Here is a 23,940-nt window from a genome sequence, read left to right as displayed (position 1 = left end):
CTTCCTCCCCCTGTATATGCTCATGGGGTATCAAGCCTCTTCTTGGTAGCCTGCTATCCTTCCTCTGAGTGCTACCAGGCCTCCCCATCCAGGGGATGTGGTCAAATATGGGGCACCAGAGTTTGTGGTAAATAATTTTTAATCAACTCTTTTTGAGTGGGATTAAGACTCAGCTGGAGGGAGGCTCTGCTTCGGAAGCCAGAGCAAGGGAAACACTCTCTTTCTGGTTGCAAAGCCACATGGTGCTCAGGGCCAAAGTCCACAGTGGCTCCTGTAGCACTGCGTGCTGAAGGTTTGGAAAATGGAACGAATAAAGCAGCGTTGTAAATGACTGACCTCTGGTGCTTTGTAACCTATGTTGGAAAGAGATAAATGCGACACGCTCAGGTTTATCTAGTAATGTGAAACAATTTTGAGAAAGCAGTCCATTTTCTGTTATTATTAGCAGCATCTTTAGCTGTCAGGACAAAAGGCCTTTGGAGGATATGCTCCATCAGTCAACACCCAAATCAGCTCTGAGCAGGGAGGGTTACAGAAGCCTTATCCACAGAGCATGAAAAACATGATTTTTTTTCTTGTGTTACCTACATTATTTGTCCTGTGTAGAGAAATTCTTTGTGTTCTCAGTTTGTGATTGATTAATTTTCCTGAAGGAGTTAACTGGAGAGCAAAAATTACAAGTGGTGCCCTATTGTGTTCCCGAGAACCTAATTTTCCCAAGAGGAAACTGTGACTGAGTGTTTGTCTTTTTAAGTAATGATAGAGCTTGTTCATAGTCAGTGCAGGCTGAGGACACACACACATGCAACACACACACACACACACACACATACACTCGGAGTAAGTGAGCCTCAACATTCTACTGTGACCAAAGGAAGCCAAGAAAGCTTTAATAAAGAAACACTCTTCTTTTTCCTCCTCCTCCTGTTTATTATTATTATTATTATTATTATTATTATTATTATTATTAATTATTATATTATATTATACATGTTTAGAGGATTTCATATGACAATTCTATATGTGTATACAGTGTATTCTTATTTAACAGGTAGTTAACATTTTTATCTTCTAAAACAACTTTTCACTAGCAGATAAAAATTGTCCATACATCTGGGGGTGAGTATGATGTTTCAGAACACACGTGACAGGCACTGAGCAAATGCAGGGAGGTAATGTTTCTTTCTCCTTGTCCTTATTTTGGGTCTGCAGCCTTTGACTCCTCTTTTTAGGTTTTCATAAAATAAACAATACTCTCTTGTGAACTATGGCCATCCCCTCAGCTCTGCAGAACACTGGAACATATTTATTGTACCTAATTGTCTGGATTCCTATTATCCAACGTCACAGACCATCAGTGTCTACTTATCACTATTGTTTGCCTTGAGACTCTAGACAGTAAATTCTAATGACTTATGTTATGTGGCTCAAAAGGTCTCATTGTTCTCAGACCATTTGTTCACTGGCCAAATGCATGAAACCCTCAACACACAGACTTCCGCAATGCACAGATCGAAACAGAAACTGTCTCCTGTCCTTCCATATTGCCTTTAAAACTCTCCCATTAATAAGTTAGATTTATTTCTGTCTTTCAGAATATGCTCATCAGACTTATTGACATAAATTTAAATAGCCTGAAGGTTTTTTTAAAAACCAATTATGTCTCTAAAGCAAGCTTTCTTTTATAGTCACAATAGCAAAAAAGGATGCTTATATTTTTTCCCTCTTTTTCTCTTAGGCAAAATACAAAGGCACTATTAAAGCTGATCTTTCCAACTGTCTGTATAAGCACATGCCGGCCACCATTGACAGTGTCTTTGCAAGAGAGGTGTCCCAGCTTCAGAGTGAGGTACAGCTCAAATTTGTAACCGTGTGGAAGTTATTTGTCATTTTGTGAGCATTGTTTATCCTGGTTATCATTTACTAAGCCAAAGTTGGAAGAAACTGGGCTGTACTGCCAATTACCAGAGATGAAACGGCAAAAAATGAAAATAACCTCCAGGTGTCGAGACTATGTCAGTCACCAGTCCGTTTATCCATGTCCCGTTTGTTGTTCTTTAGTGACCCGATTCCAATATCATCCAGACAGTCTCATAGGTGGACTTTAGATGGCTACTCTCAAGTGAGTCTCTGATTGCATGTATGGTCCAAAAGCCAAGAACATTTCAGTAGAATTTACAAAGTTAGGGAAGCAGGTGACAGTCAGATTTGGGACATGCACAGGCCCATGTTCCTTCTGCTCAGCCAGTGCTCCAGGAGCGCCCTCTTCTGTGGCATGTGTTTTCCGTTAGGTGAGCTACAGCCCCGCTACCCAGGGGTTCCAGCAGGTGAAGGTTGTTATGATAGTGACTCTAAACTGCAGACAAGTGGGTGAGCTGTCATCATGAAAACTCATTTTGAGCCCAGGAGTGTAGGGGGCTGATTTTTTTCCTTAAAGAGGATTGACAGGCAAGGCTTTCTGAATTTCTTCCATCTCCTGAATTTCTAGCTACAGAACTTCAAACTAGAATATTTTGATGCTTTCTGGCTCACTGCTTTCTTCACAACACAATATGATGTTGTTGTTGTTGTTGTTGATGATGATAATGATGATGATGATGGTGATGGTGGTGGTGATGATGATGATGGTGATGGTGGTGGTGATGGTGGTGGTGGTGGTGGTGGTGATGATGGTGGTGGTAGTGATGATGATGAAGATGATACTGATGCTGGTGGTAGTCTGTACTCTGTTATTTACCCCTCGTACTTCGTGAAAGAGTCTCATCTGACTCATTCCCTACTCTGTACTAGGAGCAATCCTCATCACATATGGACTATAAGTTCAGTTGAATATGTTGATTTCCTTCCTGAGGATAAACTTCCTTCTACACAGTTCATGTTCTTCATATGTAATGTAGGTCTCTGATAACACACATGCAGCAGCTGGGTCAGGGGCTGTCCTGTGGACTTCGCACTTTTATACATTTGATCCTCTCAACAACTCCACAAGGCATCCCCATTGTAGGAGTGTAGAAATAGGAGTGGAGTGAGTAAGGGCTTTCTCAAGGCTACATATCCAGGAAAAACCAGAGCCAGAACACAAACATAGCTAGCTAATCTGTCCTGAGGAGGACTCCAAATCACAGTTCTCAGCACACACTGCACCTCATCTCTCCTGCCGTTTCTACTCCTTGCTTTCTTATTAATCAAATTCATTTCGGTTTTAAAATACATTTTCAAATTTTCTTTTGAGGCAGCCTCAAATGTAGCCCAGGCTGGCCTCACGCTCACTATATAGCTTGAGTAGAACTTGAACTCGTAACCCTCCCACTGTAGCCTCCCAAGTGCTGGCATTACAAAGCCATGTGTCACCTGCCTTGTTGAAGCAAATTTTCTTTCTTCTTTAGATTCCTTTTTTTAAATTTTCAATAGAGGCTGCCTCGGATTTCAAATAATTCCCAAATGAATTACTCTGGAAAAATACTAAGCATAGAACCCTTCTTAGAACATCTTTAACTAATTAATTATTATAAATTTAAGCATCCACCATGTCCTCAGCTTGGCAGTGACTTTATCTCAACTATGCAAGGCGAGTCTAAAAATATACGATGGCGAGGCTCTGCATGGCTGACTGTGATGTGTATGTCCTCTACTTGCCCTGCCAACATCTGGTCACTTAGCTGTTTGTTGATCATATGGGCTACTTAACAAAGCACTTAATTACAGCACAACATTTGATGTGGGACAAGTAACAATTATGCAAGAGAGAAAAAGGATGCATTCTTATGTTTGTGTGTGGTGAGGTGATAGTTTGGGATATGTGCTGGCTAGTTTTATGTCAACTACACACAAACTAAAGTTATCTGAAAAAAGGAGTCTCAGTTGAGAAAATCCTTCCATAAGTTGGGGCTGTAAGCAAAGCCACAGGGAGCTTTCTTAATTAGTGATTGATGAGGGAGGACCGAGCTCTTTGTGGGTGGGGCCATCCCTGCACTGATAGTCCTGGCTTCTATGAAAAAGCAGTCTGAGCAAGCCATGATGAGCAAGCATCACCCTCTATGGCCTCTGAATCACCTCCTGTCTCCATGCTCCTGTCCTGTTTGAGTTCCTGTCTTGATTTCCTTTGATGATAAACGGTACTGTGGAAGTATATCCCAGATAAACCTTTTCCTCCTCAAGTTGCTTTGATCATGGTGTTTTAAAGGAGGCATAGAAACTCAAACTAAGACAGGATGCTTGAATTCTAAGATTTTTTTTTTAAGTATAGAGACTTTCTCACCTTCTTAGCAAACGTAGTAAGTATAGTTCATCAAACCTTGCAGTGCAGCACTTGAAAAATAACATGAAAAATAATTCATGGTAGGTATATTAGAATCTGTCATGTTTTTGTCAGAATAAGTTACCATGTACATTATTACCATGTTCTCCTATGATAGACACCATGGGCGGACCTGTATGCACCACAAGATATGAACACTTCCCCTGTGACTAACTTGTGACTTTCTCTATGACAGAACATCTGATTCTCCATAAGGTGTCTGTTTCAAAGGCTGACACAACTGTTACAATGTTTCTTTAGAGTTATATGAGCCAATTACTGTTATTACTGTTTATATAGCGACACTGAGTTTACCTAGAAGTAAATGGCAAGAAAGCAGATGTATTACCTGCAAGTGTCTGTGTGTAATAATTACATTTGGCTATGTAGGATCAAAATCGTGATATCCTCAGATTTGAATAGTCAGTGTCTCACTTGTTACTTTTATAGCCCACTGTCTCCTAACCCTTCATAAACTCTTCTTTGAACTCAAGTTGCATATACTTTAAAAAAGATTTATTTATTATACATAGCGTTCTGCCTGCATATATGCCTGTAAGCCAGAAGAGAGCAGCAAATCTCATTATAGATAGTTGTAAGCCACCCTGTGGTTTCTGGGATTTGAACTCAGGACCTCTGGAAGAACAGCCAATGCTCTTAACCCCTGAGACATCTCTCTAGCCCCTGCATATTCTCTTGAATGCTTAACCCAAGTTTGTCAGTTTTTCATCTGCGTTATGAAAAAAACAAAGTGCCCAGTCAAAAAGCAGCAGTGTGTTCTAGTTTGGAATCTGCTATAAGGAGTCTGGGAGAAGGAGCCGATTCAGAATGCCTCACAAGTTGGCTCACTTTAAGGGAGAAGTTTCCCCAACACTTCTGAAGTGAAGGCAAGTTCTTCTGATGATGATGCTTCTGCATGTTTGTAACTCAGAATCACTAGAGCAGCCATTTCCATGGCAACTAGCTTGAAAGGGAAGCTGAGCTAGGTTTGTGCTTCCTTGTAGAAGGTGGTCGGTAGGGAGAAATGCGAGAAAGAGGGTCGTGATGCTTATGGGAGACCAATTTATGAGCTATATAAAAATAGAGATTATAAGGAAACCCAAGAATGGAATGGAGTGTTTCTTACAGTGCTGGGGTTCCTGCTTACATGGCTGTTTCCAGGCAAGGACTGTATACTCTTGTGCCACAGCAGGGATAACAGGTCACTCTGTTCTGGAGCTGTGTACACGTATGAGAGTCTGTCTTTGTGTCAGTGGTGGCCATAGGCTTCTGTGTCTGCAGTTCATACACATCATGTGTGTGTGTGTGTGTGTGTGTGTGTGTGTGTGTGTGTGTGTGTGTGTGTTTGTATGTGATGCAAAAAAATCTATTAGAAGTAAAACCCTAGCACTCAGGAAAGAAACAGGAGGACCAAAGTTCACCATCATGTTAGCAATATGTGGTAAGTTCTACCTTAGCCTTGGATACATAGAGCCCTGTCTCAAAAAAAAAATCTATTAAAAGACAAAATACATGAGATAAATGTAAAAATATTACCCAAACAAACATGTTTATTTAGAGCCCATGAAACTGTTGGCAGTGTACTCTGATTTGGCTGGGCAGCTCCACAACGCTGTGAGTGGCCTCAAAGTGTGAGGGAAATAGTTTGAAGTTAGGGAAATATTACAAAATGACAAACCCTTTAAAAATTAAGTTTACCAGAAAACATATCGGTGTGATGTCATTTCCATTAGCTATTTAGAGGAAGAAAATTGCTATGATAAATTAAAGCTCAGCTGCCTACAACTTGGTACAGACTCAGTTTTAAAGTAGTGCTTAGCCGCAGCTATAAATGAAATGACTATTTTAAAGCTGAGAATAGAAAATTATGTATCCTCTTTAAGAAAGAGTGCTTTTTTTTTTCAAATTGTTTCTGGATGAGTCACAATTTCAATGATAACTGACAAAATGATGGGCTGTGTTAGTTATGTTTATGAAGTCACAAGTGTGGCATTCAGCCTAAAATGCAGAATATAGCAAGCATTCATCAAAGGAGGAGATAGACACATGCTGGCTCTTTTTATTTAAGAGGAAAGAACAAATCTCATAGAAGTTTTTCATGGTTTTATTGACTTGGCCACCCATTAAACTTCTCCATTTCCTCAGAGGCACAATATAAAACATGGCAACTGTGATAATGAACTGTCACCCTGTGGGGAGGTTTCTTGCTTAAGTAATTGCTGAGAACGTAAAGATGTTCATCATAATTATGCATATCTTTAGAATTAACGGAGGGACACACCATAGCAAGATGAATTATACCTGGAATATATGAAGTGCTGCCTTGAGTCTTGGTAATCAACCAAATGTACAGCATTGGATACAGGAACTTGACTAGATAGGACTGAATCAGACTTAAGTATGTTAATTACCAGGAACTCCCACACAGCCAGCAAAAGGAAAATGACCCAGAGATGTGTTAGTATCATCTGGCTGCTCGAAGATTATAACCAGGATTTAATGACATAATTCTCATGAGATAAAGTCAGATCAATACCAGTACTTTAGGAAAGAGGTGAGCCAATTGGCACTCGGATTTTGCAAGCACCCTGCGGAGTGCACACGTTCAGCCATTGAGTCTGTTTGGACAGTCTGGAGGCTTGGAAGCCAGTGGAGGTTGCATCCCCACATTGGAAGCTCTAGTTTCTCTCCCTGAGTCTATACAGATCCACCTCTGGGGACACGGGCTTGGGGTTTGATTAAAGGATGAACATTGAACAGAGCTTACAATATTCAGAGCATGTGGCGTCCCAGGGCGAGCACTCTTTTTAGTAGTAGAAGTTTTCAAGAACACTTAAATGTGGAGCCAGAGAGGCCATGGAGGTGCTGTACTCATAGCTCTTAAAGATGGTAGGATTCAATGACTTTATGAAAAATAGCCCTATTCTTACCACTTTAATCTATTGGCTGCTGTATTAATGTTAAATGGGTAGCCAGTTATGTTTACAAAGTTCTATGAGGAGTGTAACTTTATGAGGCTACTGAATAAACTCACTTATTCATTCATTTACTAAAGTTTATTGCACTTCTACTCTGTGTTATTTACTCTGATAAGCACAGGATATTAAAAGATGTGTAAGATATCAAAGTTGGCTTCCAAAGGGGCTCCATATAGGTGACAAATTCTTCCGTAAGTTTAGCTATATTCTTTTCACTGAGCATAGACTCTGTTTTGTTCTTGCTGAATACTATCCTGGTATTTATTTTTGTTTGCTTTTATTTCCTCGTACCAAGCAATTTTAGGTTCACTTAACACACTTGTCATAGTTGGACTCTTAGTGTATATCAAAATGGATTTTTGCTTTTCTTTATCCAGCTATCATTATTCTCATTTATTCCTGTATTCATGTATTCATTTGTTAATTTGTTGGCCAGATATTTGTTGATGTGGATTTTTGTTCCAGATGCTATTGTGGGTTCATTTAGGGAGCTGAACAGCTGTGGGCTTCAGTAAGAGAAGACAAATAATAGGTGATTACATGAAAATTAAATACCAAATAATAATTGTGGAGGAAATAAATAAGGTAATGGTCAAAGCTGAGAGCAAGGGAAGATTTCCTGTATGACTTTCTTCCATTCCTAGTTTGGTTGTCAGGTTTGTGTGTGTCATCCCTTGAGGCATCTTTATCACATCCCCTCTTTAGCCCAGTGAAGAGCAAACTAGAATGGTGGCAGTGACAGTATTGGGATGATGGCATCCCTTATAGAGGACAGGGCTGGCAGTGACAGTATTGGGATGATGGGGTTCCTTATAGAGGACAAGGCTGGCAATGACAGTATTGGGATGATGGCATCCCTTATAGAGGACAAGGCTGGCAGTGACAGTATTGGGATGATTGCATCCCTTATAGAGGACAAGGCTTGGCCTATCTGAGAACTTGGCTTGTGTGTTAAATGCTCTCCCTAACTGCGGAATTTAATGTGGATTACCAGATCATCTGCCATATCATACCAGCCAATCATCTGTGTATATATAAAATCAGAACCTTTCATTTAAAAGTAAATAATCCATGGCACTGAAGAGACGGCTCAGTGGCTAAGAGTGCATATGGGGTTTGATTCCCAGCACCCACAACCACTTGTAACTCTAGCTCCAGAGGTGTCTGATGCTTCCGGCCTCCTTGGGCATCTGCACTCACACAGGCACACATACACATAGGTAAAAATAATTAAAATATATTCAAAAGTAAATAATTCATATTGACACGTTTTTATTGCCCCCCCTTCCCCACTTGGTCAGTTGTTCCCTCAAATTTTAAACCTTGGTCGTTTGTAACCTTGCAAGCTCTCAATTGTTGGGGATTTCCCCAAACTGCAGCCAGGATTTAAGACAGGTGAATACGATTGAAGTTTGTAATCTTTTGTTCAAGGGATCTTTTTTTTTAAGTAAGCTGCAAGTTTTGAGTTGTGAATCTAAACTGCAGTGAGGAGATGAGAGCACTATGGGTGTTATCTTGCTACAGACTCTCAGGCAAATTTAACTGTCAGCCAGCAAAATATAGGAATTTAAAGCAGGGGAGTGTAACACACTTCTAAGTGGGTCTGCTCTGTATGTGTGTTTGAAGGTTGCCTACAAACAGAAGCATGATGCTGAGAAAGGCTTCTCCGATTACGCCCACATGAAGGAACCACCGGAGGTCAGACATGCCATGGAGGTCAACAGACACCAGAGTAATGTAAGCAAGTCTTTCTTTACAATTTTTTTTTTCTGGAAAAAAAAAAACGAACGGGTTTAGTATTATTTTGTTGAGATTAAAATACTACGACACTCGATTCACGAGGACTTTCACGTTTTTATTTGGATCACTATGCGAACCGTCATTGACTCTGTGGAACACAGTTCAATGGTGAGGTGTTCTGGCACTGTAAAATTTGCTCTGAATTAAGACGTATGTGGATTCTGTGACCAGTTTGGTTATCAGCATTTTACTGAACTTCCTTGATATTATGTAGACGCTGTGCTCTCTACTCCAGAGTGCAGGGTCACTGGAAAAGAGCCCAGCTGCCATCAGTGGTCTCAGAGGAATTACAAATTCTAGTTTTGGGTGTAGCCAAACGTTCATCTACTTTATTGGATTCTTTTTCCCTCCTCCCTACACCACCTCTGTCCCTTCCAACCCCCAACACTAAGCAGAAGAGGAAGAAGGTCAGAGGGGAAAGGAGGCATCCATATCATTAGACAGCTGATTTGGGGCATTGAGGTCCTTGGGGGCTAGTTTGATCTTCATTGTCTGGGTATCTCCAACCAGCAACCAGTAATCCAGCAACCAGTAACATCAGGAAACAGCAACAAGGGCCGCAGGGGCCGCAGGGGCAGCAGCAGCAGCAGCAGCAGCAGCAGCAGCAGCAGCAGCAGCAGCAAGGGGAGCAGCAACCACAGCCTTTTTGGGGGGGGCTCTGGCATTTCTATAACCTCTGAAGAGTCCCCAGAACTTCAAATGTAACTATCTGCAGCTGGAAAAAAAATCACACCCCAGCCAGAGCGTAAGACAAATCACAGTTACCCGCTGTGGACAATCCGAAGCAGCCCCGTACCCCACGCCTGGGCTTAAAACAAAAGCACATTCACATAACATTTCTATGTTTTTTTAAAGAAGCCAAAATTCTCACTGCATTTGGGGTCCCCTACTGTGCTTTCTTTTGGAATGTTGGTAGGGTTCAAATTGCTACATGTTAGCCCCCACAGATACGAACTACTCCTGTAGGTACCTCATGGCTTAGAAGCAGGAGCCAAGGGGGAAGAAGCTAATTAAAGACACCACTTTCCTTCTTTAGTTTTCAAGGGCCCAGTCCTTTAAAGCTTCCATGCATTTTTACCAATTATCATTATTATTGTGGCCTAGACACATATTTTCTCCTGAAATTATGGCAGAATTGTAAATTTTCTGGTCTCCATAAAGAGTATGAACTGTTGGTTAGGTTCTTGATGCCTTACTATCAGTACTGATACATCTGTCCTGGGTGAGTTATGAAGTCCCCCACCCCTTCTTAGAAGCATTCTTGGTGCTTTTTTTTTTTTTTTGTCATCTGATATAGAATCTGCCCTACTGTATGGCCTTCTTTGTGAGGTCTATATAAATCCAGAAATTCCTTTTTAAAATAAACAGTGTTTTCCTGCTGTCTGCATTCAGGACCTAGTCTGATAGAGAATCTATGTTTTAGTTGTCATTCTCATCACTGTGGCTAGTCGACAGAAGCAGCTTTTGGGAGTAAAGAGGTATTTGGATCATGGTTGTAGAGGAGTTGCGGCCACGCTGGAACGGTTCAGAAGTGCCAGGAGCATAAGGTGTAACTGTTTACATGGTCTCAGACTAAGAGGCAGAGAAATCTAGACTGTATTCAGGGACAGAAATAGCATCCAAAATCCTACGCCAAGCCATCTACTTCTGTTGGCCAGGCCCCATTTCCTAAACACCCCATAGCCCTGGAAATCATGCCCCACACTGGTCACTGAGCATCCAAGACAGAATCTGTGGGGACATTTCAGGCTTGAAAACTGTGGCAATTTCTGTGTGGGGTATACATGGCTACTGAATATTAAATTGCATCAGGTCAGTGTTTAAGCGAGAATCAGAGTGAGGCTTGCCATTATGATCCAAACACGGAAGCCACTCATTCCAAAACATTCTCATGGATGCCTTAGTGATGGTGGGAGCTAAAGAAGCTAAGTGTCTGAAACTGTCCACAGGGCTATTATTTTAAGGGAACGGTTTGCAGGTATTGTTTGCTTATAGAAGGACTATAATATTCATAGCTATCACTTACCCGGCTCAGCCACATACCGGGCACCCTGCCAAGAATGGCCATTTCCAGTTCTTAGAGGGATGCCGTGGTGAGTCCCATCTGACAAATGAAATCAGACCAAAGGAATCGAACTCTTCATTCTTTTTCCATTACACCACTCCTTGGCTCCCTCTGAAAGGCCACTGACAATGAGTCAAGGCTTTTAAATGGGAATTAACAGGGTGGGAGCAATATAAGGTACTGTCTAAGTTCAGGTACTGTGCAGGAAAAAGTAATTCAGACCTTGGTGTTCTCACTGTTGGGCGCTGAAGAGACCATGGCTTCAAACGCAAGACTGGGAATCCAAAGGTGGGCTGGTAGGCTCGGGCTGGGGCTAGCGTTCTTTGGATCTGCAGAAGCCTGGCCTAACTCTGTAGCTTACTGAAACTCAAATACTGATGTTCCTTATCACAAGACCCAGGCTTATTATTTTAACTCTGTCCTTTCCTTTTAAAGGTCTGTCATTGAGAGACTAAGGGACTAGAGCATAAAGCCTCTTTCTCCTCCACTCAATACTGTGTACTTATGGGAAAAGGATGTATTTACTTACGTTCCGCTGCCGACTTGGCTCAACCTTTACATGCAAAGTTTGTACATATAATAGGATTTAGAAACTGTTTAAGATTATTTACTCAGATTTAAAGTGAAAGTGATATTTGAATTCTACCTTGAGGTAGAGTTTATATTCTTCCCAAGCCAAACTTCATAGGATAATGCATTCACTGTCCTTATAGTGTGAAGTTTAACACAGGCCTTGGAAGCTGTGGCGTACACTTCCTGCTTTTGTACCAGTTATAAAACACAAAACATTATTCTCAGGGAAACTTCATCCCAAATCACTGTGATACAGAATTTCTCAGTAGAACTTAGTAGAATTACTCTTTTGCAATGGAGAATGCCACTTTAATGTTTGGGCATAAATGCCTTAATATGGAATAAAAGCTGGGTGCTAGGAAGATGGCATTATGGCTAAAGATACTTATTGTCAAGCTTGATAACTTGAGTTATATCCCTGGGACCCATGTGGTGGAAAGGAGAGAACTGTCTGTTATCCCCACAGGTGTGCTATGGCATAGGTACGTGTATGCATGTATGTGTGTGCCCACACACGCTGTAATAATAAATGAGTATAGTGAATTGGAGCATCCTATAAACAGTGAAAATCAACTTGCTAGCTTTTGGTACATCCATAAAAATCAAATCAGTTGTCTAAAATCTTTTAGCAAAGAGGCTGGGCAGTTGTGTTCTGGAACCTTCTTGCTCCTGCTTTTCTGTCCTCGTCTCTCACTAGGATGCTCTTCAGTGGGCCAAAGAGTATCATTTCTTTTTTACAGTTTTCCTTTTCTTTTTTCTAAATATTTATGAGGAAAAAAATTATTCTGGTGGCCTAACAAGATTCTCACCTTCAGAGAACTTGAAGCTCTCAGGCAAACAGTATTTGGGGAGGGGTTGGTGGCAGTGACCTCTTGCATAACCCAAAAATTCAATGAGAGATTACAGGAGGGGACAAGTGGCCATTCACATGATGGGCTCTACTAGGATACACATTAGAAAAATAATTTGGCATTAGACTGCAAATGAAAAATGCTTGCTTTGTCAAATAGCATGGGTGATGGTGCACAAGTTGCCCGTGCAAAGAACACAGCTTCCATATCTCTCAAGTGGGAGCAGCAGAGGTACTTAGCTCCAGGGGGTCACTCAAGTTTTAAATGAGGCTACAGCCGCGAAGAGCTCCACAGAAGTTCTCCTTTCTTCATGAAATCGTAGGCCTATCTGGCCTTCCTCCAGCTATGAGAAATGATTTGAAAGTTTAGGATGACATGACAGTTAGCTAGGGCCAATAAAAAGAAATTCAATTGTTCAGAGGGTCAAATTGCTATGAAATAAATAGGAAGATGGCATTAGGTCAGAAAGGCAAATTTAAAAATGTCCCCAAACCTCTCTCTTGTTGATATTATCATAAAAAAAATTGTTCAAGTCAGCCGATCTAAATCCTTTCATATTTTAAGGGATGTGCCCCTGGCACATTTTTCTAACATAATTAGAGAAACTGGAAGTATTTTTCTCCTGTGATTTCCCCCAAAAGATGGGCTTGTAATGAAAACCTCAGTTCCATTATTACTTCTCATCCATCTTGCATAGACAGAGAGCAGCCAGTCAGCCTGCGGTAAGTCACGTGGAACTCAAGGAGCCAGTTTTAGTTTTATAGGTTATAGTAGGACTGGCGTGGTCAGCTTTTCTAAGTTTGCATTGCTAGTACATTCAGCGTGCATTACAATGCTCAGCGTGGGAAGCCAGAGACTTGATGCTTTTCCCACGCATGATGTATGCACGCTCCCAAGATTAATAAAAATGTGTCAGCGGCTAAGTTTCTGTCCCGTCAGGAATTCCTGCTTGCTTGCATAGCACTTGGCATCATCTGCCTGAGCCTTTCTCAGCTCTCCAAATGCAGCACTTTCCCTTCTGGAACCATCTATGCAAGCAACATTACTTTCCCTTCAAGGACCATCTATACAGGCCTTACTTTTGACCAGTTTATGAATTCCCCAAACAATGAGTCTCACGTGACTATTATATAACCCAGAAGAGCTTGCAGTGAACCCCTGCATCTGTGTCTGCCTCTAGTCAGTGAGCAAAATGTCCATTTTCCTTCTACTTTTCAAATCCTGTGAGCATTGCAATTATCAACCCTTTCTCTCCCATAACTAGAAGAGGAGAGGGATGTAGTTCCAGTTGAGTCTAGACAATCCTCAGCAGGGATGGGGTAGGGATTTAAAGAGTTAATGCCCAGTACTCGACACACTGACATGGATAAAGAAAGCCACAAAGGATATGGTCTGTATGCAGCAGAGGCAGAAATACCAGATGGAAACAGTACATGGAGACTTGGAGACAATTGATGAACCTAAAAGTACGAGGCCAGGGTAGAGCTGAACATGGTGCGATAGGGGCAAAATCCAGAGCCAAACTCTTGGTGGAATCCGCCTCTTTCCTGGCAGTCATAAAGGATGGATGTGACTCTGCAGAAAACCGTGAATGGGTGTCCCTAACGCCAGTGACAGAGATCCATCTCTGTGTGCCTTGCGTAAAAATGGAGAGTTCATTGGCTCATTATGGTCTTGCATTAGTATCCACGGGGGAGTGGGCTTAGGATTTTTGTACATATAAAAATTCGTGGTTACTCAGACGTTTTATATAATATCTGCTCCCCTATTTTAAGCCACCTCCGGATTATTCAGAGCACTTAATTCTGAGTTTAAATGGCTGGGCTAATAATGGTTGTGTTAATCAGGGAGTAGCAATGCAGTTTTCTTTTGCAAATATTCTAGCCTACAGCCAAATCCAAGGTGCAGAGCGCATGGTTCCAATTACAGTTGGAGGCCCCCCTGGAATAGAAAGCTCAGGTTTCCTCCAGGTGAGCTGGATGGACACAGACCCCTTCAGATTCCCACCAGAAGCCCTCTTCTGTCCCATAGTTTGGCTCTGTTCAGTCCTGTCCAGTGTCAGTTCTGACTCACGGGGTGTCTGTGAGGACTCAGAATCAGCTGTTGTCTCCAACTTAAGCCGTGTTTATAGTAGCGGACCCTAGAAGAAAGAAAGAGGATACTTTATCCCTCTTCTTTGGGTCCTTTGGATGAGTCTCATCCTGGTTAGGCCCTAATCATGCTTTCTAAATGGGCATGCTACTTGATTGGATAGCCCGGACATCAGAAAGACAAACACTAGCGGCTGTGGCCATGACATATTCAGTAAAGCACTTGCCTCTCATTAATAAAGACCAGAGTTTAGATACCCAGAACCCCCCCCCCCACACACACACGCACAAAGCCAGCATAGTGGCTCACACCTACAGTCCTAAAAGTGGAGAGCTGAGAGGTGGAAACAGATGCCTAGAGGTTCACAAGCCAGTTAGTCTGGCCTATGTGGTGAACTTTTATGCCAACGTGTCTAGAGTAAAAGACAGAAGGTACCTGAGGACCAACACTTGAGGTTGTTCTCCTTGTAAGCCTACACACACACACACACACACACACACACACACACAGAGAGAGAGAGAGAGAGAGAGAGAGAGAGAGAGAGAGAGAGAGAGAGGGAGAGAGAGAGAGAGAGAGAAGTAATCCATTCAGGAGGTTATGCTGCCACCCTACAGTTATCCTAACAGAGGGTGTCATGGGGAGCTTGCTACCTGAGAGTGGCCTGGATGGCAGCCTTCCTTTCCTGTGGCATTTCCCCTTCAGTGCTGCTATAGAAGATGAGGAGCCAGCTCCTGCACTTTTCTCCTGCGTGGCTCTGTGGTGTCCTCCTGTTTGAATGTACAGCTCACGTCAATCTTAATATTTGTTTTGAGTTGCATATGATGGCCTCTAATTTGCAATTTACATGGATGATGGGGCCCTATTCAAAATCCTGCTCCTGCGCTTTTGTGCTGTTCACCTCTCTTCACACAGTCATTAGGCGGAACAGCATATAATTAGGTAACCCGTGTAAAGCTGAGGATTCTGAAAGGTTGTGGTTCTTTTCAAAAAGTGTGGGTTTCCATCTTTCCCCCCCCCCCATTCTTCTCTAGACAAAAAGCCATTCTCTCTCCCCCCTCCCGCCTTGGTTGCTTTCACATGAATGTAATCTCAGAGGTGGGTAATAATTTTGGTTTGTTTTCACCTGAGAACTGGTTTTTGTTTACACAGCTTGTGTTTAACTCAGTGAGGACTGGAACCGAGTTGCTTTCGTTGGGAGAAGAGTGTGTTGCTCTTTGTAGCTGATGGAATTGCCTTCTTTAAAGAGTCCCACACATTTAAAATCTACCGCACAAATCAACTCAGTTAATTTTTGTATTTCTTTTACTGCTTGTATGCACAAAACCTACCTAAAGTTTTGTGGTTAAGGCACAGCTTATGGTGATCTAAGGGCCAAAGAAAACAGATGTTCTTGATGAAATTATACTAATTGTCTCTAAGCTGCCTTCACTTGTCAGACCAGTTCATGATTATAAATGTAGTTTAAAAAAAAATAGTCTTGGCACGAAGGCAAATGCAAGCTCAAGAAGGATGCGGCAGAAGCTCTCTCTGCATTTCCCTGAAATAAAGTCACACAAGGTCTTGGAGACCTACTGAAGCAGTAATGTCCTATTGTTCTTACTCCCAGTTATTGACATTGAAAAGAGTGGGAAATATAGTGGGGACTTTTTTAAACTCTGGAAAATGAAAGGAAAATAACAAGTAGGTCAATGCTACCAAGACTGGGTCATAGTGATTGGTTTTGAACTCATTAGAATCAGATTCTTAGAGCTCACTTACCAAGATTCTGCTACTGAGGACTCTAAGTGGAGCCCAGATAGATGTACATTTTTAACCAATAGACCATATGGTGCCATTGCAGAAAGTTTGTGGGCAGCATTATGAGTATGGTGTGTCCTTTGTGCAGGTGTCCAGTGGTTTGTGGGTCTGCACTCTATCTTAAATTAAAGATATATTTTTAAAATGACCATATACTTTGCACTATAACTTTAGCAGAATATATTCCAATAGAGAAGTCAGACTGCTTCTGGTAACACTACCAGATAGAACTGTGCCTGACAGCTATGACTGCAGCTGATGACACATTTCATGACACCGAGAAGCAGATGGATGAGGGGCTGTTGGCCATCGTGACTGTATTAGTTCTGTTCTGATCTTTCCACTCATTTGTCAGTCAAGGTAATGGAAACATGCCACATTCTCAAAAGTACTTCGCGTTTTGTTAGCACTTGTCTGTTTTTTTTTTCTCTCTCTCTCTAAATCTGTACTTCTCATCCTGTGACTGGTTTAGAACTAATATCCATTCAGAGGGTCAAGACTCCTTAGCATAGCTCTTTTTCTTTGGTAGAATTAGATCATAGTAATGACCTAATCTATTAGGAGACAAGTGTCCCCTCGGCATGAACATCTGAGGAGTTCAGTTGGGAAGGAAGAGAAAGGTATAGTTGCTGGGGATAGAGGATACAGTTACCATCTAAACCCTCTGCCTTCCCCAGGAGAGGAATACTATGTATTTGTATGTCAGGGGGTTGCCATGCATTCCCTGGATGGATGGATGGATGTGCGGTGGATGGGACCAAGGACGCTGTGTGTATCAGAGACAATAGGCAGACACATTTAGACTATATAGAGTGCTTTATACAAATATCCTTTCAGATTGTTTTGTGCCATGTTGTTGCTCTTGTATTTAATAGTATATATCTATTTTAGATACATTGATGAGACATGGAATAATATGAAGAGTTAATATATCAATGGAAATGAATAATCTGCCCAAAACCCATGGAAAAAAAAGCCAAGTTCAGTGTATTCTTAAAGCTATCATGGCAAGGATAAAAACTTCTATAGGAGTGAAGGTATCTAAATGAAATGGTTGATTTATTCTATTTTCTTATAATAATTGTCTCTTTAATCAGATTTCTTACAGAAAAGATGCGCAGGACACTCACATGTACACAGCGGAGCTTGACAGACCGGATATCAAGAAGGCAACTCAGATCTCCAAGATCATAAGCAATGTAACCTATCTCTCTTAATCTTGTGCAGATGTGATTTCTTTTTATTTTGGAGGGAGATGGAGCAACCGTTGGTGGTTGGATGGCTAACCCAACTAACATAATCAATTCATTTGAATTAATAACATCTCAATTTTGTCCTGAATTATCCATTTGATTATGGTCAATTATTGAGGATGTGCATGTTCAGCTTGACTATACCTAATATTAGCATAATTTACAAGGAATACCCACTGTTGGGTACATAATCACATTCAGATGACTCAGCTTGGCAGCCAGATTGTCAGTCTTCTTATCTCGGTTCATCTCTCCTCTTATTCCCACCCAGGCAGCTCCGCTTGGCTTCTTCCTGTCTGTTGCTGGGGCTTTGCCTCTTCTTTCCTACCAGCACTGACTTCTGCATGCCATGGCTGTGTCTTCCCTTTTCTGGGATACGCATGGACAAAATAATAAATGTTATCTATATAGAGAATGCACTCTCAATTATGCAGAAAATCTACTAGTTTTTTAGAAATCACTATAAAGATGATAACGACTGGCTACTTAGATTAAAATAAGTTATTGTTTTACTGTTAAAACTTGGATTTATTTAAGTATCTATAAAATACATTTCTGCTTTAGCAGTCACTATTTTAGTACTTGGTATGTAGTATGAAGTATTTTTAATGAGCTAAGGGACTATTATATTTTATTTTGATTAATGTTAATGTAATGTAAAGTAGGAATATTAAAATTTTCTCATTATTCACTTCAGGCAGAATACAAGAAAGGGCAAGGCACAGTGAATAAAGAGCCTTCTGTAATTGGAAGACCAGATTTTGAACACGCTGTGGAAGCTTCTAAACTTTCTAGTCAGGTGAGACGCAAGCACAATGACTCTTCAATGGCTTTATTCAGAGGTTTTATTTCAAGGAGCACAGAAAATATTTCATCTTAGATACTATCTTTAATTGCAAGAATAAACCGAGGTAACGTTTCAGAAGCTACTTCAGCTAGGATTGCAATAATTACAAATTTCAGCAAAGGAAAAAAAAAAGGCCAATTCTCAGAACAAAGCATAGCCTTCTTTCCTCCAGGCTCAGTCCAAACCTGCTTCAGTGAGTTCGGCCATGTTGTATTTCCAGAGATCAGTAAAAGCCAATACCAAAGGTCATATGTTTATGCACGTATACACAAGGTAGGCACACATACAATTTTAACTTAATAATGAAATATCTTCTCAATTTAAAATCATTTTTTTCTTAATTAGACAATATAGCAGACAAGATAAAATGCAGAACACTTTGAAATCTGATTTCAGAATATAAGACCCCAGGAGTCTACAAACCTGGAAAGTAAATAGATTGAGAGTTGACTGGTTAAATTTTCAATTTTTTCCAGAATTATCATATAAATGTCATCCAATTTCAATGATATCCAAAAGGATTTTTAAGAATATGGCTGAAATAATTTTAAAGTTTCTATGGACAGACGTTGCCTTGAAAGCGCCTTTAACAGTGTGAGAACGGAGACTGGTGAAGGGGAAGTAATAGGAAACCAATGGAATAAGTCAGTATATAGTGAGAGGTAAAGCCATCAACGGGATAGAACAGGCATTCCTGAAATAGACTCTAGTATGTCTGAGAATTTAACATATGGCAAAAGTATTGATTCAAGCCAGGGGGGAAAGTTAGGCTAGTTAATACATTGTGCCAATGGTACGGGTCACCCATTGTGGCGGAAGAAAAGTGGGTCTGCATCTTTAACCCTATACAAAAATGAATCTTGGCTAGATTAATAATATGATCGCAAGCCAAGTGTGATGCTACCTTCCTGTAAGCCCAGCACTCAGGAGGCTGAGGCAGAAGGTTAGAGGTCAGCTTGTACTACAGATGAGACCCCATTCTCAAAACAAAGCAAAGCCAAAGCCAAATAAACCAATGCCACTGAACAACCCAAAAATATCAATATAATAACTAAAATATTAAAAATAACACTTAGGAGTCATTATATAGCACACAAGGCTTAAACTTTAACAAGGCCAAAGGTTCAGAGGCTCTTACGGGAGGTAAAACACAACGACTACACAACAATTAAAATCACTGCTGCACGTCATGCGCCGTGCTTGTCATTTCAACAAATGAGGAAGGAGAAGCGTGACTCAAAAGCCATGTACTGGGCTATATACTGAGATCCTGTCTCAAAAACCTGAGGTAAGGAAATAAGTATACAAGGAAGCTTGTTCAGAAGGAACAATAATTTTTTTCTATCTATCTATCTATCTATCTATCTATCTATCTATCTATCATCTATCTATCATCTATCTATCATCTATCTATCTTTCTGTCTATCTATTCATTCACTTTACATCCTGATTGTAGCTCTCTCCCTCCTTTCCTCCTGGTGTCATCCATTTTCCCCCTCCCTTCTCCCCTGCTCCTCAGAAAATGGGAACCCCCAGTTCACCCCACTGCATCAAAGTCACATGAGGACTGAGTGCATCCTCTTCTCCTGTGGCTGAGGCAGGCCCACCAGGGAGAGGCGATCAAAAAGCAGGCAACAGAATCCATGCCAGAGACAGTTCTTGCTCCCCTTACCAGGGGACCCACATAAAGCCTGAGCTGCACATTGGCTGCATCTGTGTAGGGGGCCTAGGTCCAGTCCATGCATGGTCCTTGATGTTTCAGTCTCCACAAGCCCCCTGGGCCCTGACTTGTTGTCTCTGTTGGTCTTCTTTTGGAGCTCCTGTCACCTCCATGGCAATCTATCCATCTGCCCACTTTCCCACAAGACTCCTTGTGCTTCACCCAATGTATGGCTGTGAGTCTCAGCATCTGTTTAGATCTGTTGATGGGTGGAGCCTCTCAGAGGACAGCTATGCTAGGCTCCCGTCTGCAAGCACAGCAGACTGTTGTTAACAGTGTCAGAAGCTGGGTCACTTCCATGGGGTGGCTCAGGGAGTCAACAATAAAATTAACAAAGTGTTGTGTTTTTCAAAATGCGTCTATAGTTTTCAATTGTGGAAAAATCCATTTTCTGTGTTATATTTCAAGATGGAGCAACGTAAATAGATACAAGTCTAAACTAGGACTGAGGAATATAGAATAAATCCTGAGCCTAGAAAGACATGCTAGAGTCTTGGCTTGAGATCCTTGATATTCTGCACCACCATAATGCTACTTCTTCCAAAATTAATTTGAAAGTCTCTTTGTAATTCTGATTCAAATCCAAAGTCCTTTCACAAATGAGGATCAAATTAAATAATGGAATAAATTACGCAATTTTGGATTTTGTACAGACAGATAAAAAACGAAAATAGTTTTTCAAGTAGTAAAAGGAAGAGCAGTTATCTCAAAATATTTGAACAAAAAATCTATAAAACACGTGATAAAATATATTAATGTGTATTTTTGCCCTAAGATCTTTTTTAGAAATCTATTTTTGTTGTGTATGTGTGTGTGTGTGTGTGTGTGTGTGTGTGTGTGTGTGTGTGTGTGTGTGTGCGTGCCTAGTGTGCATCCACATAAAAAAGCCCATGCAGGTCAGAGGATCATGTTGGATGACTTGGCCGTGGAGTGGTTGGGTTCTGCCATGTGAAGAATCAAATATGAGTCCTCTTCAAGAGCAGCAAGTGGTCTTAACTCCTGAGCTATCTCTCCAGTACCCTCATATGTTCTTTAAGGTAGTAGTAAAAATGACCAACAGCTCAGCAGGAAAGGTGATGAGTGAAGTAAATAGGATTCTACAGAGATGAAATATAAATGAGCAACAAATATGCTCAGATTTATTAGTAGAAAAAGAAGTACCAGCAGAACTAAAGTGACATGTCATTTGTACCCATCAGCACTCTGTCTCTTGCTAGTGTGGGGGAGAAGGACACTCCATTAGGAAGGTTTTGTGTAGGAGGTAGTTTTTGAGCTAGGCTGGGCTTAAAGGGAGAGAAATCTGCATAAGAGGAAAGTCCCAAAGGAATGCAGGAAGGTGACTGAGGACAGCCGTGCGACTTCCGAGTCAAGGGGTTTTTGGTTATGTCCACAAAAAAGAATTTGAGAGACTTTTTAATGAGATAAGGGTCAGTGTTGTATTAATTTTGACTATCTGGCACTACTTACAGAGAAGAATAGAAACAACGTGCTACTTTTATATGATATAATAACACATAATCTTATATTTCATGTATTAATAGACTTTCTCAGATGGACAGAAATGTAGATGTGTCTGGGAAGAAGGACTCTCAACAGAGGACTCGCCTCAACAGAGGATTGGCCTGTGGGCATGTCTGTGGGGGCATTTTCCCCAAGTCCTGTGGGCATGACCTGTCCCTGGGCAGGTTGTTCTGGGCTGTATAGGAAAGGCAGTGAAACAAGTTAGAAGAGACACAGCGCATCGTCTCTTCCACTTCAGTTTATTACCCGGCTTCCCTGAGTGATGGAGCTGTAGGACGTTTAAGTAAACCCCGTTCCTTCCCGGGTTACATTTAGTCTCGGTGTTTTTCACAGCAACCGTTCTGTTTGCTGTCTTAAGCATTTGAAGGTCACCGGTATCAAATGAATTCATAATGTACAGACCCTCACCACCCGTCCAACTCTTCATTCTGTAAAATTCAACTTTGTGGCTGTTGAATCCTGACTCCCAACCCAACTGTTACAGGAATGATGTGCTCTGTCATGAAAGTAGTGAAAAGAGAAAGTAATTCTTACACGTAGCTACAGTGTGTGTGTGTGTGTGTGTGTGTGTGTGTGTGTGTGTGTGTACATGTCTTTGAGTTAAATTAAAAAAAGAACAAATCAGTTAACTTCCACTTTCAGGTGAGAAATAAGTAATCACAGAAAAATTTCATGTGAGATGGCTTATGTAGCCATTACTCCGGGCAGATTAAGATGTCAACACTCTACATGAAAGGTTGGCCTTTGTGAGAGACGAAAATCCCATGGGCCAGCTGAGAATGATTGCAGGCATCACACAGGAAATGGTCCACCCCTTAGAGGTCGCCATGGTTATAGTGGAAGAGGGAGACAGAGGGAAGGGATGTGTAGGAGAGGTGCAGGAACGCACTTGTGACTTGTGTTAATTGTTTTACAGTTTACCAGACACTTTCACTTAGAAAACAACTGTGGCCTAGAAGGCTTCTAAGGCTTGCCAGACTGAGGCTATGCTTGGACAACACTCCTAGGAGAGGCCTAACGTAGATATTGAAGCTGTGAGCATCCCTAATAATGCTTGTTAAGAAGGCAGGAGAGCTTGAGATGGCTTTGGGTTCTGTGCGCACATAGGTGGGTGCCATGGAGCCTATGTAGAGGTTAGAGAACAAATTCCATAATGTGCATCCCAGGGATCAAGCTCCGGTCATTATAGCTTGGCAGACTATACCTCTACCCATTTCACCATTTCTCTTCCTGACTTGCAATGCATACGCCACCACCCCAAATCCTTTGCTGTGCATGGACTGTTCCCACCCGCCATGCAGCAGATTTTACAGAAGCAGTCTGGTCCCTTTTGGTGCTAAGGGAAACTTGGCAGTGGAGTAAGACTCCCGGGCTACACTACTGGTTCTGTGGCTTGCTTGCTGAGTGACCCTGGCCATGTTGATTTGTTTCTGTATTTCTGTAAGCTTGATCTGATGGCAGATGTAGCTGCCTGTTAGAGTTGTCAAGGGTGTGCTGTTAAAATTGTCACCTGGCCTACAGATCACAAAACTCCATAAGAATCATTTTCAAATATAGATACATGAAGCATTTTCTCATCTATATTTCTTTAGATGAATTTGCATACAAGGCAGAGCAATGGCAACAGAACTTGCCCTTCGACTCCAGTCAGTCTCTCTCTCTCTCTCTCTCTCTCTCTCTCTCTCTCTCTCTCTCTCTCTCTCTCTCTCTGTCCCTCCCTCTGTCCCTCCCTCTTCCCCCCTCTGCCCCTCCTGTAGTCCTCAGAGAGGGGGAGGTCTTCTCCCCTATCAACTGACCCCTGCCTCCCTAGTAAGGGGAGCAGGGGCTGTCCCTGCCATGGATGCTGTTGCCTGCTCTTTGATCACTTCCCCTGGCAGAGTGCCTTACCAGGGAAGAGGATGCAGGCAGTCCTGATAGACGCCAGCCTTAATTCACTCCATCCAACCCTTCCTGAGAGTCCTTAGAAGAAACCTTCAATCTGAATATTTACTTTCACATTTCAAATCAGTCCACAAGAGTCCTACCAAGTGATTCCTGCTTAGGTTTTTTGAAATATATATATATATATATATTTCAAAATTCTAATATATATATATATATTTCAACCTCATATTATATAGCTACTAAGTGATCAGATACTTCTACAG

General features: G+C 41.4%; 1 protein-coding gene across 11 annotated transcripts in view; it reads left to right on the top strand.

The window, feature by feature from the left end:
• The window catches only part of NEBL (nebulette), a 362,420-nt gene that overhangs the window by 259,677 nt on the left and 78,803 nt on the right, over positions 1 to 23,940 (top strand). For 9 of the 11 annotated variants that reach the window (XM_084782452.1, XM_084782451.1, XM_084782450.1 and 6 more), the window contains 4 exons: positions 1,739 to 1,849; positions 8,902 to 9,012; positions 17,550 to 17,651; positions 18,403 to 18,504. The exons of the other annotated variants lie outside the window; for them this stretch is intronic. In XM_084782452.1, coding sequence (XP_084638578.1) covers positions 1,739 to 1,849; positions 8,902 to 9,012; positions 17,550 to 17,651; positions 18,403 to 18,504 — 426 coding nt within the window. The remainder of the gene's footprint in view (positions 1 to 1,738; positions 1,850 to 8,901; positions 9,013 to 17,549; positions 17,652 to 18,402; positions 18,505 to 23,940) is intronic. 11 annotated transcript variants of the gene reach the window in all.

This window comes from Acomys minous (assembly GCF_964271855.1).
Source record: "Acomys minous genome assembly, chromosome: 5".
Lineage (NCBI taxonomy): Eukaryota > Metazoa > Chordata > Mammalia > Rodentia > Muridae > Acomys > Acomys minous.
This window is presented reverse-complemented; position numbering and strand designations above follow the sequence as displayed.